Source organism: Manis pentadactyla, chromosome 8, assembly GCF_030020395.1.
Source record: "Manis pentadactyla isolate mManPen7 chromosome 8, mManPen7.hap1, whole genome shotgun sequence".
NCBI lineage: Eukaryota > Metazoa > Chordata > Mammalia > Pholidota > Manidae > Manis > Manis pentadactyla.
In genome coordinates, this window is record NC_080026.1 from 19,577,418 (window position 1) to 19,597,027 (window position 19,610).

Here is a 19,610-nt window from a genome sequence, read left to right on the forward strand (position 1 = left end):
AGAAAACTGAACATGTGTGATCCATGAACATGCTTACGAGTCTCACTCACAGTGAGTCTCTGATGCCCACATGTGGCAGGGAGACCACACAGATGGCTGCAGAGGCCCGTTGGAACTATGGGGCATTGGAGAGCCCATGCCCTGCAGCCCAGCTCCAGGCAGTTGATGTGCAGAGCACACAGTCCCAGTGTTGCTAGAGTCTCTTATTTATTTTTAAAGAAGTTGAGGAGCTTAATCTTTATGAGGAATATCCAAATTTCAAATGTAGGCAACTAATTAAAAACATAAAAAAATACCAGGTAAGTCAAAAGAAACATGTTTACCACCCAAATTCAGCCAATGACTGACAGAGATTGCAGCCTTTAAAAGGGATCTATACAGAAACAGAACCATGATTTAGTTTAAAATTTAGACTTTTCTAGTGAGAAGCTTACTAAGGCAGGAAAAGCGTTATGGGATTTAGACGTGGTCACATTTTCACAATTGATGCTAGTAATACACGGGCACATGGGCAGCCTCAGTGCAAGGATGCCTTGGGCATGAAGGACTCCCCACAGTGCTCTGCTTTGTTCTCTACAACTTCTTGCTCTCTGGGGAAGCATCAAGCTACAGGTCCTCTGCTCTTGTGTCTAGGTTTTATACAAGCAGAACTGGGAAGACACCAAGGATAAGTACCTGCTTCCCCCTGATGCCCCTGAACTTGTCCAGGCCATTAAGAACACAGCCATGTTCAGCAAGGTAAGGGTCTCTGCTCCATCGCCACTTCTAGCGTCCCGTGTCCTCCCACTGGGTAGTTTAAAGGAATACCCAGTACTCTTATTGATCTGCAATGTGCTTCCCCAATCTTTTTGTGAGTAGTTTTGAGACTTGTAGGGTGGCAGGGATAGGTTTGGCAGGGAGAAACTGAGAAAAAAGTGCAGGAGAGAGTCCTATCAGGAATCTGAGCAGCCTGGGAGAAGAATGTGTGGAAAGAACGCAGATGCATCTGAGAACGGGCTCTGAGAAACGCACAGAGACCCACACAGCATAGACCCCATGCACACTTTGGATATTCCTGGAGATCACTCTCATTCAAGGTTCATGTGGGGCCAGAAACCCTGGTAAGTGCTTCCTGGCTCCCTACACTTGCATTAGTACTTGTTGCAGGAGGCAAGTAAAGTCCCAGAGAGGTGGTGAAATACAATCAGATACCTTTACCTGTCTGTAAGTAAGGTTTGTCAGGAGAGCAGGGCAAGCTATTAATAAATATGACTTGGACAGGATGGAAGGGGGGGTGTTATCTGTGAATTCCATTTACCTTTGCCCTTATCCTGCCCTTGATTCTTAATGCCATTGTGGATAGATTGAAAATTATGTATTTCATTTAAGTGTGATCTCACTTTCTCATAACTTTTTACTCTTTTCTGATTTAGAAATTGTACACTGAAGACTGGGACGCCGACAAGAGTTTGTTTTACCCATATAACGATAGCCCAGAGCTGAGAAGGGTCGCCCAAGCCCAGAAAGCTCTCAGTGATGTAAGTGAAATGCAGTTGGCACTACTGGGAGTGAGGAATCAGGACACCTTGAGTTACATATTCTGGCCAGTTCTTTTTTAAAATGTATATCATAGTTCTTTTAAAAAAATGCTAAATGCCATTATTGTAGAGGAATATGTCTAGAATCATTATAACTTGGGATATCTAATTTAAGTTAGATTTTATAATGTCTATTAGACATAATTTAGTCCCATCCCCTTACAAGTGAGGAACCTGATAGTGGCAGAGCCCAGGCTAGAAGCCTGGTCTTGGGATCCCAAACCATTGCTCTTTCCATAAGCACATGTGCTCTTCTGTCCCCTTGGCTGGAGTTGACATTTTCTCTACGACAATAAAGTGCATTTTAAAAAGACTGTTGGGATCACAGTCACCTTCCCAGATGTATGAAGTGAGCAATGTTACTGAAGGACTTTGATTTGCTGTTCTAACTATAACGGCTGAATTGCGCTGTGTCCCCCTTGTTCTGCTCGGGGGGCCTGACTGACAGGCTTGTCCAAACATGTTTGCTGCAGTCATCTCACAAATAGCTCTTGCCATTGGGTGGAGGCTATTTCAGAATTAGTAAAAAATCAGCAGTCTCTCTCTGGTTAGAATTTTAGCATCACAGCCCTTGAAAACTGTTTATTAGAGGAACTTAAAAGGCCTCATAGAGGCCTTAGGGTTGAAAGCAGCTGAGTGGAGAGCCCCAGCCAAGCCGAGCACTTCCCGTGTTCTGAGGTACTTGACTTCCTGACCCCTGAGTTTGCTAGAGGCCAGACTGAAAATCCAAGGACTACTGCTCTGCTCTTCCGGGGAGTGTTACATTATAAAACAACAAACTATTTTTCACTCAATTTTCAGCCAGACCCTGGAACCTCTTCCATTCAATATGGACTTAATAAGCCAGTTGGCATTTATTTCCAGTGGATCTTAGGATCCTATCTTGCCCCCAACTGGAATTATGCCTTCTCATTTGATGGTCTCTCCAACTTCTGAGGTCTAATTTTTATTGCCTCTCACTTGATATCACCTGCAAATTTAGTGGGCATATTTCTATCCCACTTTGCATATAACTGGTTAAAATATAGCACAGATATACTCCTATCCTTCTGTAGATCAAGTTAGAGACTAAAAAAAGCATAACAAAATATTAAGGCGGTCTAGTACATGGCACCAATTTTAACATGTGGAGAGACCTCTTCTTTTTTAAGATTAGCTTTTTATTCCTACATCTCATGAATATATAATATTGTTGTGTGACCTTTATCAGGCAATCAATAGTTATTTATTGGAATTCCTTATACATGCATACCTGGCAGGATAGAAAAGTACAAGAATTTTTAATCAGGCTGGTAAGATGAAAATGTTATATATTAAGCAATAAGAGAAAGTTTGTTAAAACCACAAATCCTATAGTCTAATACTTGCTAAGAGAAAGACAGGAAACCTGTGAGGAATCATAGAAGGCTGTGTGGAAGTGGGAATCTTGAGAGAATGAGCAGCGAGGAGCAGGAGAGGTATTTCCAGAGGAGTGAGCCTGTGAGCAAAGGGACAGAGGTGCAATGACTTCCGTTTTAAGGGACAAGGAAACTGAAGGCTGTGGGTGCCTATTTAGGAAAGTATTTGTAAGAAATGGGCAGAGGGACCTTGAAAACCAAGGAAAATAGATTTAGCATGATATGGTGGGCAATAAGAGGCATCACAAGATTTTGGAGAGGAAAACCGTATAGTAAAAGTAGAATCCGGAGAAATTTTGATGGACAATATGGTAGACTGGGACTAGGAAAGAATGTCATCATTCATGGAAGGCTTTTTCAGTAATATGGATGGATCTGAGAGTGACAGGGACAGAGGAGAGGAAGAAAGGAATCTGAAGGTAATAAGCATTGGATATAATTGATATGGTGAATATACTGGCAATAAGCATGTGAAGGACATTGGGTATTACAGTTGAAGGAGAGGAGAGAGTCAGGTGAGTTTATGACACACTGGTCGTCTGGGCGTACAGAGGTACAACTGGTACAGAGACATTAGTGGAAAAAGAAATAGAGTTGAAATAATTGAAGGAACATTCAGAACAAGACATCTTATGGTAAATTAGAAATTTAGTATTATTGCATAGGTACGAGATCAGGACAAGAGATTAATATTTGAGAGTCATTAGAATAAAAGTGACAGTTCAAGACATGAAAGTGTATGAGGGAGACAGAACAGTGTATGATCAAGGGCAGAGCTTTGGAGGACACCCAGTGTCAGGACATCTGGAAAGGAGCCAGCAAAAGGTGGGGGATCAAACAGTCAGAGAAGTTGAAGGGAAACCAAGAAATGCTGTGTCATGAAAACCTAGGGAGAGGTTTCCAAGAAAACGCTTAATCTCCGAACGTCTCCCTTTATCCATAAAATGAAGAGATGAAGGGTTGCCTCCATGCCACTCTAGTGCTATGAACTCTGAGCAATTAAATTTAACCACCTTTTTTTTGAGATATCTCAGTAAGAGACATAATGAAAGAGAATATAATAAGTAAAACCTACCCATCCTTGCTCAGAAAAACTTGGCAGTTAAGATGTGGCTTTTACTTGTATTGCAGACCAGGTGTGCACTAAATGTCAGGTTACCAACATGCCTATTAATACTGTTGTCAGCACCATGAGCTTCTACAACTATTGGGCACAGAATCCCAAGAAGCTGTTGTTCAGAGAACATACTACGGGATAGGCACGCAGATTTCAAGCTAAGGACTTGGGGTCAGAGGCTCCCTCCCCATCTCTTGTACCTTCTTCCTGCATCCCTCTTAACCCTATTTAGAGACAAAATACTTTGCAAACACTAAGAGGGTCTTTAAGCTGATACAGGGTACAGAATTCCAACTAGGCAATTGTGAACAAGGTTCCTGAGAAATTAGGATTTCTAGATCTGATTTTCTGAACGTTCTTGACAGTTTGTCATACTTAATAAGTGTTTCTCCTGATAAAATGTTGCTTTCTCTCTAAGGACTTAGCTAGCCATGGAAAATACTAGTTGTCCTATGCCTAAAATAAAATCTTCACTTACTTAAAAGAAATTAGGCAGTGGAATTAACATAAATACATTTAAAAACCTGTCATTTATGTCCCAATTGATTTGATGTTCATGAAAGCTTTTGTTATAGGCACTAGGTAGCTATTGTTAAGATAAGATATAGTTAAACTTAATTAATACATGAAGAAATGATTGGGACACTAGAACTCTCCAGCCCCCTTACTTTATAAATAAGACTACTGCCACGTGGAAGGAGAATAATATGTAGAGGTTTTACAACTGAGGAGTGCAAGAGTTGAGAGGCTAATGCTCCTCTCCATACTTCCCCCAATGACCTTAGTATATAAAACACTCATTGAGAAATCAGTCATTGAACCCTCGCTGTAGTCAGGGACTGTGCAGGCCACTAGGATTCTCAAAAGAAAGTCCAGAACTCACAGTCCAAGGAAGGACAGACATGTAAACAACCAGTTACAGTGTCAACCTGTAACTCCTTTAAAGGAGTTAAGGGCCAAGTTGAATCAGATGCCAGGAAAGGTCATCAGGCCAAAGGAGGGCTCGAGAGCGAAAACACACTTGCCCTGAAACATGGAGAATGAGCGGTGGTTTGCAGGCAGGTGCGGAGAGGGTGGAGTTAGGGCATTGCAGGGAAAGGGAAGAGGAGGTATGAGGTCTAGGGACCTGTACCCGGGGGTCTGTGAATAGTTCTGTATTGCTGGAGGCGGGTGGGGGTCAAGACTGGTGGAAGAAAAAGCTAGAGGGGTTGATAGTGAAGAAAACAAGGAGGGCAAGAGAGAAGGGGATGCGTGATTAATGAACATGATGTCCATTTTAAGGCAAGAGAGGAATTTTATAAGCTGAAGGAAAGCAGCTAATGAAGAGGGAGTGGTCCAAGCTGGAAGAGAGAGGAGGGGTGACTGAGGGAACTAGGCACAGCGGACCACCGGAGGGAGCAGCTCCCTGAGTGCAGGAGTTCTGAGCCACGCAGCAGGTGCGGGAGGCGGGGATGTACAGGGAAGGAGAAGTATATTTGTAGCCATTCTTTATGAAGGAGAAAGCTGAGAATAGAAAGGGAAGTGGTAACTGGATACCATAAATCCCGAGTGTTGGCCACCTGACCCCCACAGAACATATCACTGAGCAGGCACCCAGATCTCAAGCTAAAGGCTCAGGTTCAAGAGGCTCCCTCTCCCTCCTCCATACCTTCTTCCAGTGTCCCTTTAGCCCTGCTTATCATTACCATTATCCAGTCTATAGAGTGGTGTGATTTTCTTCAGTAGCACTCAGTGTCCTGGAAGTAAGAACAGAAGGGTGCGGTTGAGTCGATCCAGAGCTGCGGGTTTGCTAGCGGGTGTGATGTAAAGACAGGAGGTCCAGAGTTGGGGATGCCGATTAAGAGAATAATTCAATTACCAATCATGATATGGAGATAAATGGGAGGAAACAGATCTAGGACCAATAATCTTGGAGAAGAGGGAGGATGCAAAGAGATAGACGTCACCAGTGATACCAAGAGCAACGGGGTGTAACATCTGTAAGGATTCATTACAGTTACGTGGTATACGCTAAAACTTAAACCTTCACATAAAGATGAAAACATAATCTTTTTTCAAGATGCCAATAAAAGGAACATGGGAAGTAGACTAACTTTCTATGGCTCATGAGTATTCATTCCTCTCTTTGATTCTGTCAGATTGCCTACAAAAAAGGTCTGGCTGAACAGCAAGCTCAGTTCACATCTCTGCCAGATCCTCCAGATATAGAATTTGCCAAGAAAGTGACCAATCAAGTGAGCAAGGTAAGTAAATAGGTCTGGGACACCGTCTCCCTTGAAAACTTTGCTTAATCATTTCGACCATCAGAGACAGTAACTAAGGTGAACCTAAGGATGCAACACAAACACCAAGAGTATTTTTGCAGATGCCCCTAGCCATGCTGCCACAAAAGGAACACATCCATTAACATGGTGGAGCCATATTAAATGTTCACCCGCTTGATGATTCAGTAATTGATAAATGCAAAAGCCGCATTTTGAACACAGAGCCCATATTTGTGATGGCTTTCGACATTTTGACTTAACGGGGACTGATACTAATAGAGAACCAAATAACCACGTGTTTCCACAGAGGAGATGATTGTTTTCATTCAGGTGAAGACCCCATGTAGTTTTATGCTCTCAGCCCAACTTGGAGGAATAAGAACGCATGAGTGGTCTCTCAGACACGGCTTAGTCTGACAGCGGGGGGCAGCTAGCCCCCTAACATCTAAGGCCCTGGCAAACAGCTTCAGTCCACCTATATTTAGATGGGTAAAGTAGCTCTGAGGAATGTAGCCCTGGCAAGGAATGCAGAGAGACAGATGTTCCACTGATGAATAGGCCCATGCTAAATGCCTATTTTAAATTGGTTCAAATCAGGCCACCTTCTCCTGGGTACTGCTGCTTTGAAATACATTTTCTTTGCCCTCTATGAATTTGCATCTCAGTTTGGTCCTCTGCCTGAATTTTGATGGAACCTCAAGATTTCTATATTGTTTAATTATTTTCTGGGAAAGGATGTCTCCAATAAAGGAAAAGGATAAGAAGTTATGGATGATGAAGTCTGTTTGGTGATGTTTAGTGCTGATATTACAGATTACTTAACTGAATAACCCAAGGCTACTGGGACAAAAGATGTAGTAAGCAGTAGAATTTCACTAATAGGATTTCCAGGAACCTGAAATTTTGCTCAGAGCTAAGCAGAAAGTAACTTTTTAGAGCTCTCCATGAAGAGATGGCCTACTGAATGTGTTGATACTGTAAATAAGATTAAGGAGCAAGGTCATTTGATCTTTCTGGACAAAACAGAAAAAGCTGCTTTCAAGTGGTCATTTAGAAAGAAGAATAAATACAGTTTTAATTTTTATTGAAAGCGTATTTTAGAAGATATCTGACTTAGGCAACGTTCTTTTACTTTATTTGAGTATGCGATGTGGATATTTGAAAGTGATTGACATCTACTTCAGACTCCCCTAATAATCAGTCTCTCCACTAATGTAGGCTTGCCAGTCAGTCTAGAACAGCACTCTTGCATATAGCAACCATCAGCCACATACGATTATTGAGCACTTGAAATGTGTTCATATGAACTAAGGGTCCTATATGTGTACAATATACACTGAATCTTGAACACTTAATACAACAAAAAATGTAAAATAGCTCATTAGTTATTTTTATGTTGATTATATAGATAATATGATAATATTTTGGATCCGTTGGGTTAAGTAAAATATATTATTAAAGTTAATTTATCTGTTGCTCTTTTATATTTTGAATATGACTACTAGAAAAATTAGAATTACAGTGGTGGCTTGCATTAGAAGCCTATGGACTGCACCACTCCAGCATCCACCTGGAGTTGGATGAGAACCCTGGTTACTTTGAAAGCATTTCTAGGGCTGGGTTTGCCCTTGCAGAATAACAGTAAGACCCACAATAGGAAAAGCATAAGATTTCAGGTTGGAATTTCCAGTTGATATGCACCTGGTATCTAGAATTGAAAGGAAAAACTCTGTTTCCTCTCCTTTTTACTGACAACACTTCTGACCCCATATGTGTGGTTTTATTCTCCATACCGACCAGTTCTCTGACAAGACCTGGGTATCCTACAATTCAGTTTAATTCTGCCACTACCTGGAGTCAGTGTCAGATCTCACAAGCTAAGGGCTCAGACCCACAAGACTGTCTCTACTTCAGACACCATTCTCAAGTCTGAGCCTCCTGTAATTCCAACTGACCAGCTATAAATCTGGGGTTCCCACAACCTCATCCCCAGGTTTGGTAATTTGCTAGAATGGCTCACAGAACTCAGGGGTATGTGAACTGATGTTTCTTATATAATAAAGGCTATGATAAAGGATATAAATGAACAGCCGGATGAAGAGGTGTATTGGGTGAGGTCCAGAAGAGTCCCAAGCTCAGGACCTCCTGTCCCCGTGAAGTTGGGGTGTGCCACTCTGCATGCATGTGAATGTGTTCATCGACCTGGAAGATCTCTGAAATCCTTTCTTTAAGGATTTTTATGGAGGCCTCATCATGTAGGCTTGATTGATTATTAACTCTATCTCCAGCCCCTGTCCACCCACGAAGGATGAAAGTAGGGCAGAAAGTTCCAAGCTTCTAATCATGGTTTGATCTTTCTGGTGACCAGCCCGTACCATAAAGCTATCCAGGAGCTCTCATTAGACCAAAAAGCACTTCCATCATGCAGGAAATTCCAAGGCATTTAGGAGCTTCTTATGTATTTCTTCCCATTGATTTCACCAGAAGAGATTTGATTGAGTTAGGGTTCTCTGTGGGCCATGAAAATACCAGTTGGATGTAATAACTTGTTCACCATGTAAGAACTTGTTTGTTATGCTTCAGAAGATTGGAGACTGTTGAGAACTAGGCTTGGGGTTGATTAATGATTGTGCATTGAGACCCCTATACAGAATTTTATTGTTGTTAACAACCATTTGATCAATAAATATGAGAGATGCCCTCTCAAAAAAAAAATTAAAATAAAATAAAAAAAATAAAAATAAAAAAATAAAAATTAATTAATTAAATAAATTTAAAAAAAGAAAATACCAGTTGGGACCTTGTCTAACCCCATTGAGAAGACATCTTTTCATTAATAAAGTCTCAGTGTTGTCGTGAAGGAGTCCCAGTGTTTAGCTACCACAGCAAAATAGAAGTGTGGTTAACTAATTGGCTTTGTATTCCTTCCATTTGATGACCATCAAACACAGATGCAGATGTTATAAGTGTAAAATGAAGCCATGTGTTTAAGAAGGACATTGGGTGCCTAATATACGGTCCAGTGAAAACACTGTCAGCCGACTTGTGGGGAGGGGGGGACTATGGTTTGGGGAAACAATCTTACTACATCTGTTGATATGTAGTTACCCTCTTGCCCACAAAAAGTGTCTCAGAGCTTGTAACTGACCCAGTGAACTTTGTTAAATGAACAAACACAAAATCCTAGAGGAAGTTAAGTCAATTCCTGCCTCCAGGCTTCCATTGATTGCCTCCCAAAATGACAGAGTTGGAGAGGATTAGGGTAGGGTTTTGGAGGGAAAGTTGGACGGACTGCGCCCCCCACACCCACCACAACATGGCTAATCTCATCTCCACGTACCACACAAACACTCAGGCCTTGCTGCCGCCTCTCATTCCTCTCGCTGTAGGCCTTTATCCTTTCATTTCCTCTCCCACCTGTAGATGAGGGAGACGCCATAACTTCCTCTGCAGTTAACAGTCTCCAGCCTCCTCCCTTGTTGTGAAAATCTTCCCAGACTTGGGAGTGTTCAGCAGTGGATTGGAGAGATCAGCTTGCACCCTGACCCATTTGGGTTCTGGGTTGCAGGAAATAACAAGCTGTGGTTCATGAAGAGGAAGAAGGGAGGAAGGACTTTGGATGAGGGGACTGGGTGGTCTTCTACTCTTATTTTGCATCTTGTTTTAGTGTATTTTTAAAAATCAGATATCTATCTCTCACTGTGAGAATTAATCTCCTACTCAGCTTTCCTTAATAAATCTATATATGTGATTCTTGTTTCTCTATAATAACTTAACTTTTGGACCTCAGGAAGGGTATCTGCTGCCTTCTCGACTTCAAATTCTATTACTAAGTCCTCTCTCTCTCAGTGTGGGAGACATCAGGTCCAAATGCCCTTGCCCTTAATCTCAGAGTTTTCTTCCTCTGGCAGCAAGCAGAAGAAGGGCAGCATCCCACAGAGAATGTAGATTGGGAAACCTCAATTCCTCCATAGATTGGGGTGCATGAACTTCTGAAGTTGTAAGTGTTTATGGGCATTTTATAACCTTATCAGATTTCTGAAGAGGTCTGTTCTCCAAAGGGTAGAAACACTTCCATAGGCAGTCTTTGCAAATTGAAAAATCAGCTTTGACTCATTGAATTCAGTCAGTTTTGACAGACTAAAGAGTTGACTTCAATTCTTTAAGGAGGAGGGTAGACAAGTTAATTGACAAATCTTATCTCAACAAAGATTTCCATTGAAGAATTTATACACACACACACACACACACACACACACACACACCACATGCACACACAGTTGCAACTTTCTTTTCTCTAGTTTCTTACACTCTGTTATGATAATAATAATACTGTCATCATTGTAATCATTACAATTACTATACCCTACATTTGTTTAGCACTGTAGAGTTCGCAAAACACTCTTCAGTGTGTAATCTTATTTAATCTTCCAAACAATTCTCTATGTAGGTATTGTTATTATGGCCAGCACTTGTGGTTGAGAAAACTGAAGCTTTGAGAGGCTGAATCACACCTTTGGTAATCATAGTCTAGGCTTCGGCCCAGAGCTTCTGAAATTAGGTTCAGACCTCTAAAATTTATAGCTACACTTGGCTATTTATTGCACATTAACCTTTTGAGAAGAAAGGATATGGGGCATTTAAGAGAGGGCTGAGCATCCTTTAACTCAGACCCAGTGGCTCTGCACATAACTCTTGCTTGGTATAGGGTCTGTTAAAGGTATACCAGAAAACCATATTCTTTTCCTTGCAAAATGTGGTGAGAGTGTAGGTATGCAAATGCTTTGAAAGCCAGTGGTTGTGTCTGTTAACAAATTGCTATGAGGCAAGGAGGGGACCTTGCTCTAACCTAGCTCTGGCTCTGGCTCATGTGTCCAGGTTTGGGGTTGGCTGGGTTAATTCTATTCCGAGAACATGCAGGCCAGGATGGTTCAAAACCACATATCATGGACTCAACTAAATTTAGTGCAGTTGAGCAAACATTTATGAGGTCATTTCTATGTGCTGCGTTTTGTGTTAGATTTTGAGGTGAACAAAATGAAGGAGACAAAATTCCTCTCTTCAAGGGTGCTCAGCGCTTGAGATTCAGGTGGGATGGTGCTTGGGAGGAAGATAGGGAAGCAATTCAATGTTTGAATTTACTTGCTAGTTCTCATTAAAATTTCTTCACGTCTAAACTAGGGAGTCTTATTCATTAGTCCTGAAGCCACATTTTGTGGCAGTGTTACTTTCTGGATAACTAGGCGTTTTGGTAAAGCTCAGACATTCATGGCTCAGTTCCTCTGGTGTGGAAATCTAGGACTGAGTGGTTTTATTATAACTGAAATATAAATGGAGGATGCCTCTGACTTTCCTCCCTCAAACATCAGGGAGCACCCATGAGTTCTAAGTGAATGAAGTTCCCAAACTCAGCAAGAGGAGGGGGATTTAGTGCCTCTACCCCCTCACCTAACATTCTTGTCTGGTGAATTGCCACTATACTGGAAGGTTGGAAGACATTAGGACCCAGGAAGAGCCTGGTCAAGATATTTTTAAAAGCTGACCCCTCGATTTGCTGTCTTATTTGCCAATTCTTGGATTTTGTTTCTCTTCTTTTTCTTAGCAAAAATACAAGGAAGACTATGAAAATAAAGTCAAAGGCAAATGGAGTGAGACGCCTTGCTTTGAAGTTGCAAACGCCAGAATGAATGCTGATAACATGAGCACAGTAAGTGCGAAGCGATGGCCACGTGTCCTTAGATTGAGAGGGTGGCCCTTTTTTCTTTTATGACTTCTTGCCACCTGCTATCTCTGAAGTGGTACCGGAACCTATCAGTCCACGTGCCTCTTCTTGGGGTCAAGACCCGTGTAGAGTACCTACTGAGAAAGAAACCACACAATCCTTCCTTTTGAGGAATATTGTTTGGATCAGATTCCATTATTCTTGCCTCAGTTTTCATAGGAACAAAATAGTTTCAAAGTGAGTACAGGTTAAAGGGGCCCTTTTAAGTTTATTCTTTGCCTGGGGAACCCAAACAGTACATTTATGAAACTGGCCAGCTTCTTCCCTGATTTTCCTCATGGGAAACATTAAGTCCTCTTTTTCTTTTCGCTTAAGTTCCCTGCCCCTATCCTTCAAGAGCTCTTTCTTGGAGTTGTCTTCCAGCCTAATAGAATTGCTCCAAATCTGTTAAGTCGCTAATCATTTTTGTGATGGCACCACATTTTATCACTGTAATCTGACCTGCTTAAGCCAAGCTTTGGTGACTTCTCCAAATGTCCTCTGCCCTCCATGTATGCCTCTTGCGTAGTTTGTCTCCGCAGCAGCTCTCCAGTATGTTTAATGTCTTACAGAGGAAATACCAGGAAGACTTTGAGAATATGAAAGACCAGATCTACTTCATGCAGACTGAAACCCCAGAGTACAAAGTGAATAAACAAGCTGGGCTGGCAGCTAGCAAGGTATGAGAAATGCTGTCACTTGTCTGGATGATCCTAGTGAGGGTGAATTTCCTATAACTCTTGCTTTTGTATATAATGAAGAAAAAGAGGATTCTTGGGGAAACAACAAAAATAAAGTACTTTGGGATTATAATAGGGCTGCCAAATCTAAAAATAATGTGCCATATATGAGCATTAACCACACTCAGCTGTCATCTTCAATATTTCTTGAAGACATTTTGATATCCAGAGGTCGAAAAGCTGTATTCTCAGACAGAAGGATCCCTCAAGGAAGGACATTTGGTAGACTTATATGAATGTGGACACACAGACACTCTCCAGTACCCTTATTTTTCTCATTTTCCTGTAACTGGTGAGAATCTAGCCACAGACTAGATACATGAATCCATGGACATGCTCATATACTCTGTAGAGTCACTGGTAAACAGTCAGACTCCTTGGCATTCTAAAGCAGGTCGGGCACTGGAAGGAGCATAAACTTCAAAGCCAGTTAGACTTGATTCTAACCCTGGCCTTGACTCTGCTGGAGGAGTGAAAGCAGGAAAGTCACATCCCTTAGGAGACCTTTTCAGTATCCAGGAGCAAGTGACATTTTGGACCAGTAGGGTAGCAAGCAGGACAGGTGATGAGAATTATTTTGAAAGTAGAGCTGACTTGATTTGCTGATGGGTTCTATGTAGGGTATGAGAGAAAAGTTTTGGTCCAACCATCTAGACAATGGGGTTTCCCTTTGTCAAGATAGGGAAGACTGTGGAAGGAGCAAATAATTTTTTTGGAGGAGACACATGCCTTCAGCCTCAGACATGTAAGATTTGAGATGCGTTTTAGGCATCCAAGTGGAAATGTCAAGTGGGTAGTAAACTATATGAGTCTGGGTTTTCAGGGGAGCTCTCTGGGAAGGTCGTGCTAACTTGGGGGTCATCAGCATGTGGATAGTAGATGGTACTAGATGACTGGAGGCCATCAAGGCAGCGAATATAGATGGAAAATGCTACAGACTCAACTCCAGAGTGCTTCCAGGTGAAGACATCAGTGAGATGAAGCAGGAGCAAAGTCAGGAGACAGTGGTGTTTCGGGAAGCAAGTGCAGGGAGAAGGGAGCAGTCACCCGTGTGAAGGCTCCTGAACTCGGCCTATCGGCGCGCGGTGGTGGACGGAACAAGCACGGTTTGGCTGAGTCTTCTTAGAGAGAGTTCATGAGCGAATAAGAGGAGAGAAACTGAAGAACATGAGTATACTCGACTGTTCCAAAGTATTTTCCTGAAAAGAAAAGAAGAAAATGGGTAGTAGCTGAGTAATGAGTGGGCGAAGAGGAGATTTGTTTTTTTCCTGGGATGAGATCTTTCTTTCTTTTTTTTTCTTTTTTTTCTTTTGGTATCATTAATATACACTTAACAGGAGCAACATGTGGTTACTAGACTCCCTCCATTATCCAGTCCCCCCCACATACCCCATTACAGTCACTGTCCATCAGCGTAGTAAGATGCTATAGAGTCCCTCCTTGTCTTCTCTGTGCTATGCTGCCTTCCCCATGCCCCCCAAGGGTATTTGTTTTTAAAGACGGGAGACAGAAACATCATGTTTCTATGCAGAAGGAAACATTCCCATGTAGAGGGAAAATGGAAACGAGGGGGAAGGGGAAGCGGCTGGAGTGATGTCCTTGAGCAGGTGAGAGGGGAAAGATCTGCCGCCTGAGACGGGACACAGCTTTGCCACAAGTGCTCACGGTTCATCCATAAACAGGAGAGGAGAGGGGGCTGCACACATACACCAGAAGCAGGTGGAGGGATGGCTGGGTTTGTGGAATTTCCTTCCTGGTTGTCTTCATTTTTCAAGGAAACACATAGTTCTGTGAGATAGAGAGGTTATGTCTTCCATTCCTGCAGAGCATCCCTTACGAGTCCTCCCTGTGGGTTGTGTTTCAGTTGTGTATCTCCTGCCTTTGGAGACCAAGCTGATGGTGTTTGTTTTCTGAGGTTCTTAAGTGTTGGCAGATTATCTAGGATTCTTTGAAGATGTCTATCTTCTATGGTTATTTTGCCTAAATGTAAACGGCTGGTACGGGGTCACAGTCAGACCTAGGATCAGTTTCTTGTTCTCCTCCCCTTGGACACACTCCTAGCAGGGGCCTTAGGGCCCTCACTGAAAGCCGCTGCTATAGCTGGTGTTAAGGACAGGGTGAGAAGTGCAGAAGGAAAAGGTGAGGTCGCCACCATTGGCCCAGCCCCAGCCCCTTCCTCTTCCTCCTGCGTGTACATTAAATACACATGTTCTCATACACACAGTCACAGACGAGGCATAAAAGGGTAGATGGTTGATGCTTGCAGCTTCCTTTCTTTAAACATGTGTTGGCAGGTAGGCAGTTGGAGGTAAGAGCCAAATGAGGGTTCTGGAGCAGCAGATGTCTGGGACATGATGTGCTGTCATTATTTGTGGTCTTTCTCTCTCCCATTATTTATGTCTGTGTCTCTCTCTCTTTGAGGGCAGGGCTCATGTGGTCCTTGTATCTATCTGTCCCAGAGGCAGGCATACCCTGTGGATATTTTTGAATGAATAAATGAATGGGAAGAAAAGATACCCTGTGAATTTATGTAGTTTTTCTGCTGCTGTTATGAGTTACTATGAATGTTTTGTTTATAAAATGTCAAGCTGCCATTTTTCTAAAGAGAACACTGATTTGTGCAACCGTGCCATAAAACCCATTATAGAGATGAGAGCAAAATTGACCTGGAGAGTTACTTTATCTCTTTATTTCACTCCTACAGGTAAAATACAAAGAAGACTATGAAAAGAAAAAGGGAAAAGCAGATTATAATGTGCTTCCTGCTTCAGAGAACCCGCTGCTCAGGCAGCTGAAGGCGGCAGGAGAGGTCTTGAGTGATGTAAGTATATTCTTGTCAAAAAGTGTTTTTTTAACCTTAGCTGCAGGAGAGATGAAATTTCTCTTCCTTCTATAATGACAAAATGCAAGTGTAACTTTGCAAATATTTTAAGGTTGTGGTGTAGCAGTTTCCCTGGGCCTGTTTAACCACAGGGGAAGATGTGAGTGCCCCTGAGGAGGGTGTGTGTCAGTTTGGGGCTTGTGGATTTAGTTCAATGGGCAGGAAAATCATTTGCTTAAGTTCCGGGTGCTTGTGCTTCTGTATGGGCAAAGAGTACTTGTGGGAGATGCACTGTGATTTTCACAGAGACAGAGGGAAATTTTGAAAGGGGCCATGCGGGGAGAGGAAGCTGCTTTTGAACGCCGCCCTTGTGTTCTTTGGGCTGTTGGCTGCAGGAGAATAAAAATGTCCGGACTTCACAACTTCTTTCCCCACCTCCACCATTTCCTCCTCCCATCTTGGCCCTAGAAACCATCATTTTTTGACAGCCGGGTTTAAAAGGTGGCTCCCTAGGTCTTCACAGGAATTTCTATTTGTGGAATTGTTAAAGAGCCTGACTAATCCATTTGATTTAAAATAGATCAGATAAGTGGAAATTGGACCTCTCATGAAAAGACTAACAGCCCAAGACCAATTTGATTATATAAACAGAGACCAAGTATGTGGTCAGTTGAGTTTTTTTTCTCTTATGGTTACATTGTATCAAGTTTTCTCAGTGTTTGAGGATTGTATGTGGCTCTCAGTGTGGGTTAGTTATCATTTCTTTGTCCCTGAATTAAGTCAGCATCATAGAAATGTGTACATGTGACTGAAGAGTGTGGGTGGGGAGGCAGGTGAGAGGGGGTCAGTGGGTCTGTTCAAACGGCTCTGCTGGGAAATCAGTGCAAAACTTGTCTCTTGTTTCCCCAGTGAAGGTCATCTTTATCTAACATGCAAAAGCCCAGGTTCAAATCATACTTTGTTGATAAAGACAGCAAGACAAAAATATCAGAAACAAATAGTACCATTTACCCCACATGCAAAATGACTGATCGCTTAACCAGTTGTGCATTTTAAAATTCGATAATTGTTTGTGGTTATTGTCAGAGCTGAAGATAAATTCTATCAGAGAAGAAGAGGTAGTAGATTCATGATTTGAGTTCCTGTATATACCTGATTTTTAAGGTGTACTAAGGGATTTTTTTCCTTGCTAGAAGAAGGAAAAGAGAGTGTGTATTTCTCAATGTATACTAAACTTTGTCATGAGGGTTGTTTAAAAAAAGATAGCAAAAAATTCACTGTTGCTCAGCATATCCCTGTTTCATGTGGCACAACTAGCGAAGGAAGAGCATGGGATTTGGGAGATGGAGCGGGACATACCAAGAATCTCTGTGACTGAGGGCTTGGTCTGAGGCAACATATGGAGTTCTTAATTTTTCTTAGTGAATGGTGAACACTTAGGCTCACAATAATTGCTCATAGAAAAGGCTTATCATTCATGACACTCCAGCATTTGGGTGTCAGCTTTTAAGACATTCGACAGATAATCACTTTTTTCGTATGACTGTTATTTATAATCAGCGTGGGGAGAGACAGGAATCTATTTAACTGATTTTTGTTCTTCGACAGAAACTGTACAAGGAAAACTATGAAAAGACAAAGGCAAAGAGCATAAATTACTGCGAGACCCCCAAATTTCAGCTTGATACAGTTCTGCAGAACTTCACTAGTGATGTAAGCAATCCTGCGCTCACCTCTCTGTTAGAGAAAAGAAACATCATTTCCCTCGTAAATAACTGAAATGTGTCTTGTCTTTCAGACTAAATACAAAGATGCCTATGTAAAGGATATTTTGGGACATTACGTAGGCAGCCCTGAGGATCCATATCATGCACACTGCATGAAAATTGCAGCTCAAAACAGTGACGTAAGTTCTAAGACAATTGTTTAACTTTCCAAATTACACATTTCTGTGGCATGAATAAAATGGTTGCCTCCTAATGCCTGATTAATTTTCTTCACAGAAAAACTACAAAGCAGAATATGAAGAGGACAGAGGCAGAGGCTTCTTCCCCCAGACCATAACTCAAGAATATGAAGCCATGAAGAAACTAGATAAGTGCAAAGACGTAAGTCTGTGGTATGGATTTTGAATGTTACTCCCACCGTAGCCTCTAGTGGTCAAGAGATGTTTAAAATCTTGACACATTCATAAGTAAATGCAGGCAAGGAAATTGTGAAAAACCAGATTTATTTTATACAACATTTATAGACATACTATTTTCCCTTGTTGTCATTTGTACATTTCAAGAGCTAATTCTAACTCATTTTCCCAAAGAAGAGTTATTGGTAATCCGAAGATACAGGCACGTTTCTTGTATATAGATGTAAGAGCATCTCTCTAGGAGACTGCAAACTGATTAGAAAAAAAATGTTTTATTGACTACAAGTTTGTTTTTTTTTTCCCTTTGGGGGCTTGGGGTTCTGCTTGTTTGACATACAGGCCGTCTTGGGTGTGGTTAAGTGATCCTGCAAAAACCGAGTCCCCTCTTCCTCCACAGCATGCCTACAAAGTCCATCCAGATAAGACAAAATTCACTCAAGTTACTGACTCTCCTGTTCTGGTGCAGGCCCAAGTCAATTCCAAGCAACTGAGCGATGTAAGTTTCTCTTAAATATCCAGGAAATCCTGTTCCGAGGGATAGCATATAACTATACATAAACTTGTCACGTTTACAAAAAAGGCTCTGTAAGTTTTAGCAAGTTTAACTTGTATATATTTGTAATCACCTAAAATATTTCCCTATTTAGCTGCCTTTGATCTTCTTGGACGGATAAAAAGTATAATAAAATGGCTCTATAAGGGAAGCTAATGTAGATCGATGTACTGGAGAGAACATGAGTTCTTGAGTGAGACAAAACTGGATCGGATTTCAGCTCTGTCATCTATGACCTGGAAGCCCATGCAGATTATTTAACTGCTCTTTGCCTCATATTTCCCTTCTATAATTTGTGGTTATTTTGAAGGTTAAGTGAAAGTAGATACGTGTATAGTACACACCCTGGCCCACCGGAGGTATTCAACACATGGGGTTTCTGTCCCTCAATCGTTTTTTGGGAAATGGAGTCTTTGAGAGAAGTTGTTTTCATATGAATTTTAAGTATAAATTTCCAAGCTCATGTTGAACTAAAAAACAAAACAAAACAAAAAACAATAAAAGTAACCTCTGCAGATTTATGGCCAAATGGGTGCTTCAGTTCGAATATCAACACACCATAATGTATGTAAGGGGACATAATAGGGTTTGTTAGAAAAGGATCTCCAGAAAGTGAGCATTGACAGTGAAAAGGAAGAAAGCCCCGTTTCCTCAGCATCTACAGGGCCGATTGTGATATGCCTGGGAAAGGCGGCATATTCATGAAAGAGCCACCTCCTTCATTAGGGCCCCACCACTGCGACAGGTGTGGTGACAGCTCTCCCCCGTCCAGCGCACAGGTCGTCAACAATGCAGGGTCGCCTACCCTAGCTCTGGCTTTCTCTTTTGATCTTAACAACTTTGTCAGTTGTCATCTAACAAATTGTATTTAACACTTTATTTTATGAAACCTTCCACACAAGAATTTTTTTGCATTTGGAACAATTCTTCTTCAGGACAAATGGGCTCACTCTCTCCCTTCCCTTTCCCCACAATCCTTCTCTCTCTCAGCTCAATTACAAAGCAAAACATGAAAATGAAAAATTCAAGTGCCACATACCTCCAGATACCCCTGCCTTCATCCAGCACAGAGTCAACGCGTATAACCTGAGTGATGTAAGTTCCTCACCCACTATACCATATGATATGCTGACAACCTGTGCTTTTATTTTTGAATTGCTTCACTGAATAAACATTTCCGTGTTAGAGATGGGAAGAACATCTAACATTTGCATCATGCTCCTATGCCTCTACCCAT

General features: G+C 41.7%; 1 protein-coding gene across 30 annotated transcripts in view; it reads left to right on the forward strand.

The window, feature by feature from the left end:
• Nucleotides 1-19,610, forward strand: part of NEB (nebulin) — a 200,297-nt gene that overhangs the window by 9,218 nt on the left and 171,469 nt on the right. For all 30 annotated transcript variants that reach the window (XM_057505612.1, XM_057505584.1, XM_057505595.1 and 27 more), the window contains 11 exons: nucleotides 634-738; nucleotides 1,413-1,517; nucleotides 6,230-6,334; nucleotides 11,958-12,062; nucleotides 12,689-12,796; nucleotides 15,561-15,677; nucleotides 17,286-17,390; nucleotides 17,476-17,583; nucleotides 17,681-17,785; nucleotides 18,218-18,316; nucleotides 19,364-19,468. In XM_057505612.1, the coding sequence (XP_057361595.1) occupies nucleotides 634-738; nucleotides 1,413-1,517; nucleotides 6,230-6,334; nucleotides 11,958-12,062; nucleotides 12,689-12,796; nucleotides 15,561-15,677; nucleotides 17,286-17,390; nucleotides 17,476-17,583; nucleotides 17,681-17,785; nucleotides 18,218-18,316; nucleotides 19,364-19,468 (1,167 nt within the window). The remainder of the gene's footprint in view (nucleotides 1-633; nucleotides 739-1,412; nucleotides 1,518-6,229; nucleotides 6,335-11,957; nucleotides 12,063-12,688; nucleotides 12,797-15,560; nucleotides 15,678-17,285; nucleotides 17,391-17,475; nucleotides 17,584-17,680; nucleotides 17,786-18,217; nucleotides 18,317-19,363; nucleotides 19,469-19,610) is intronic.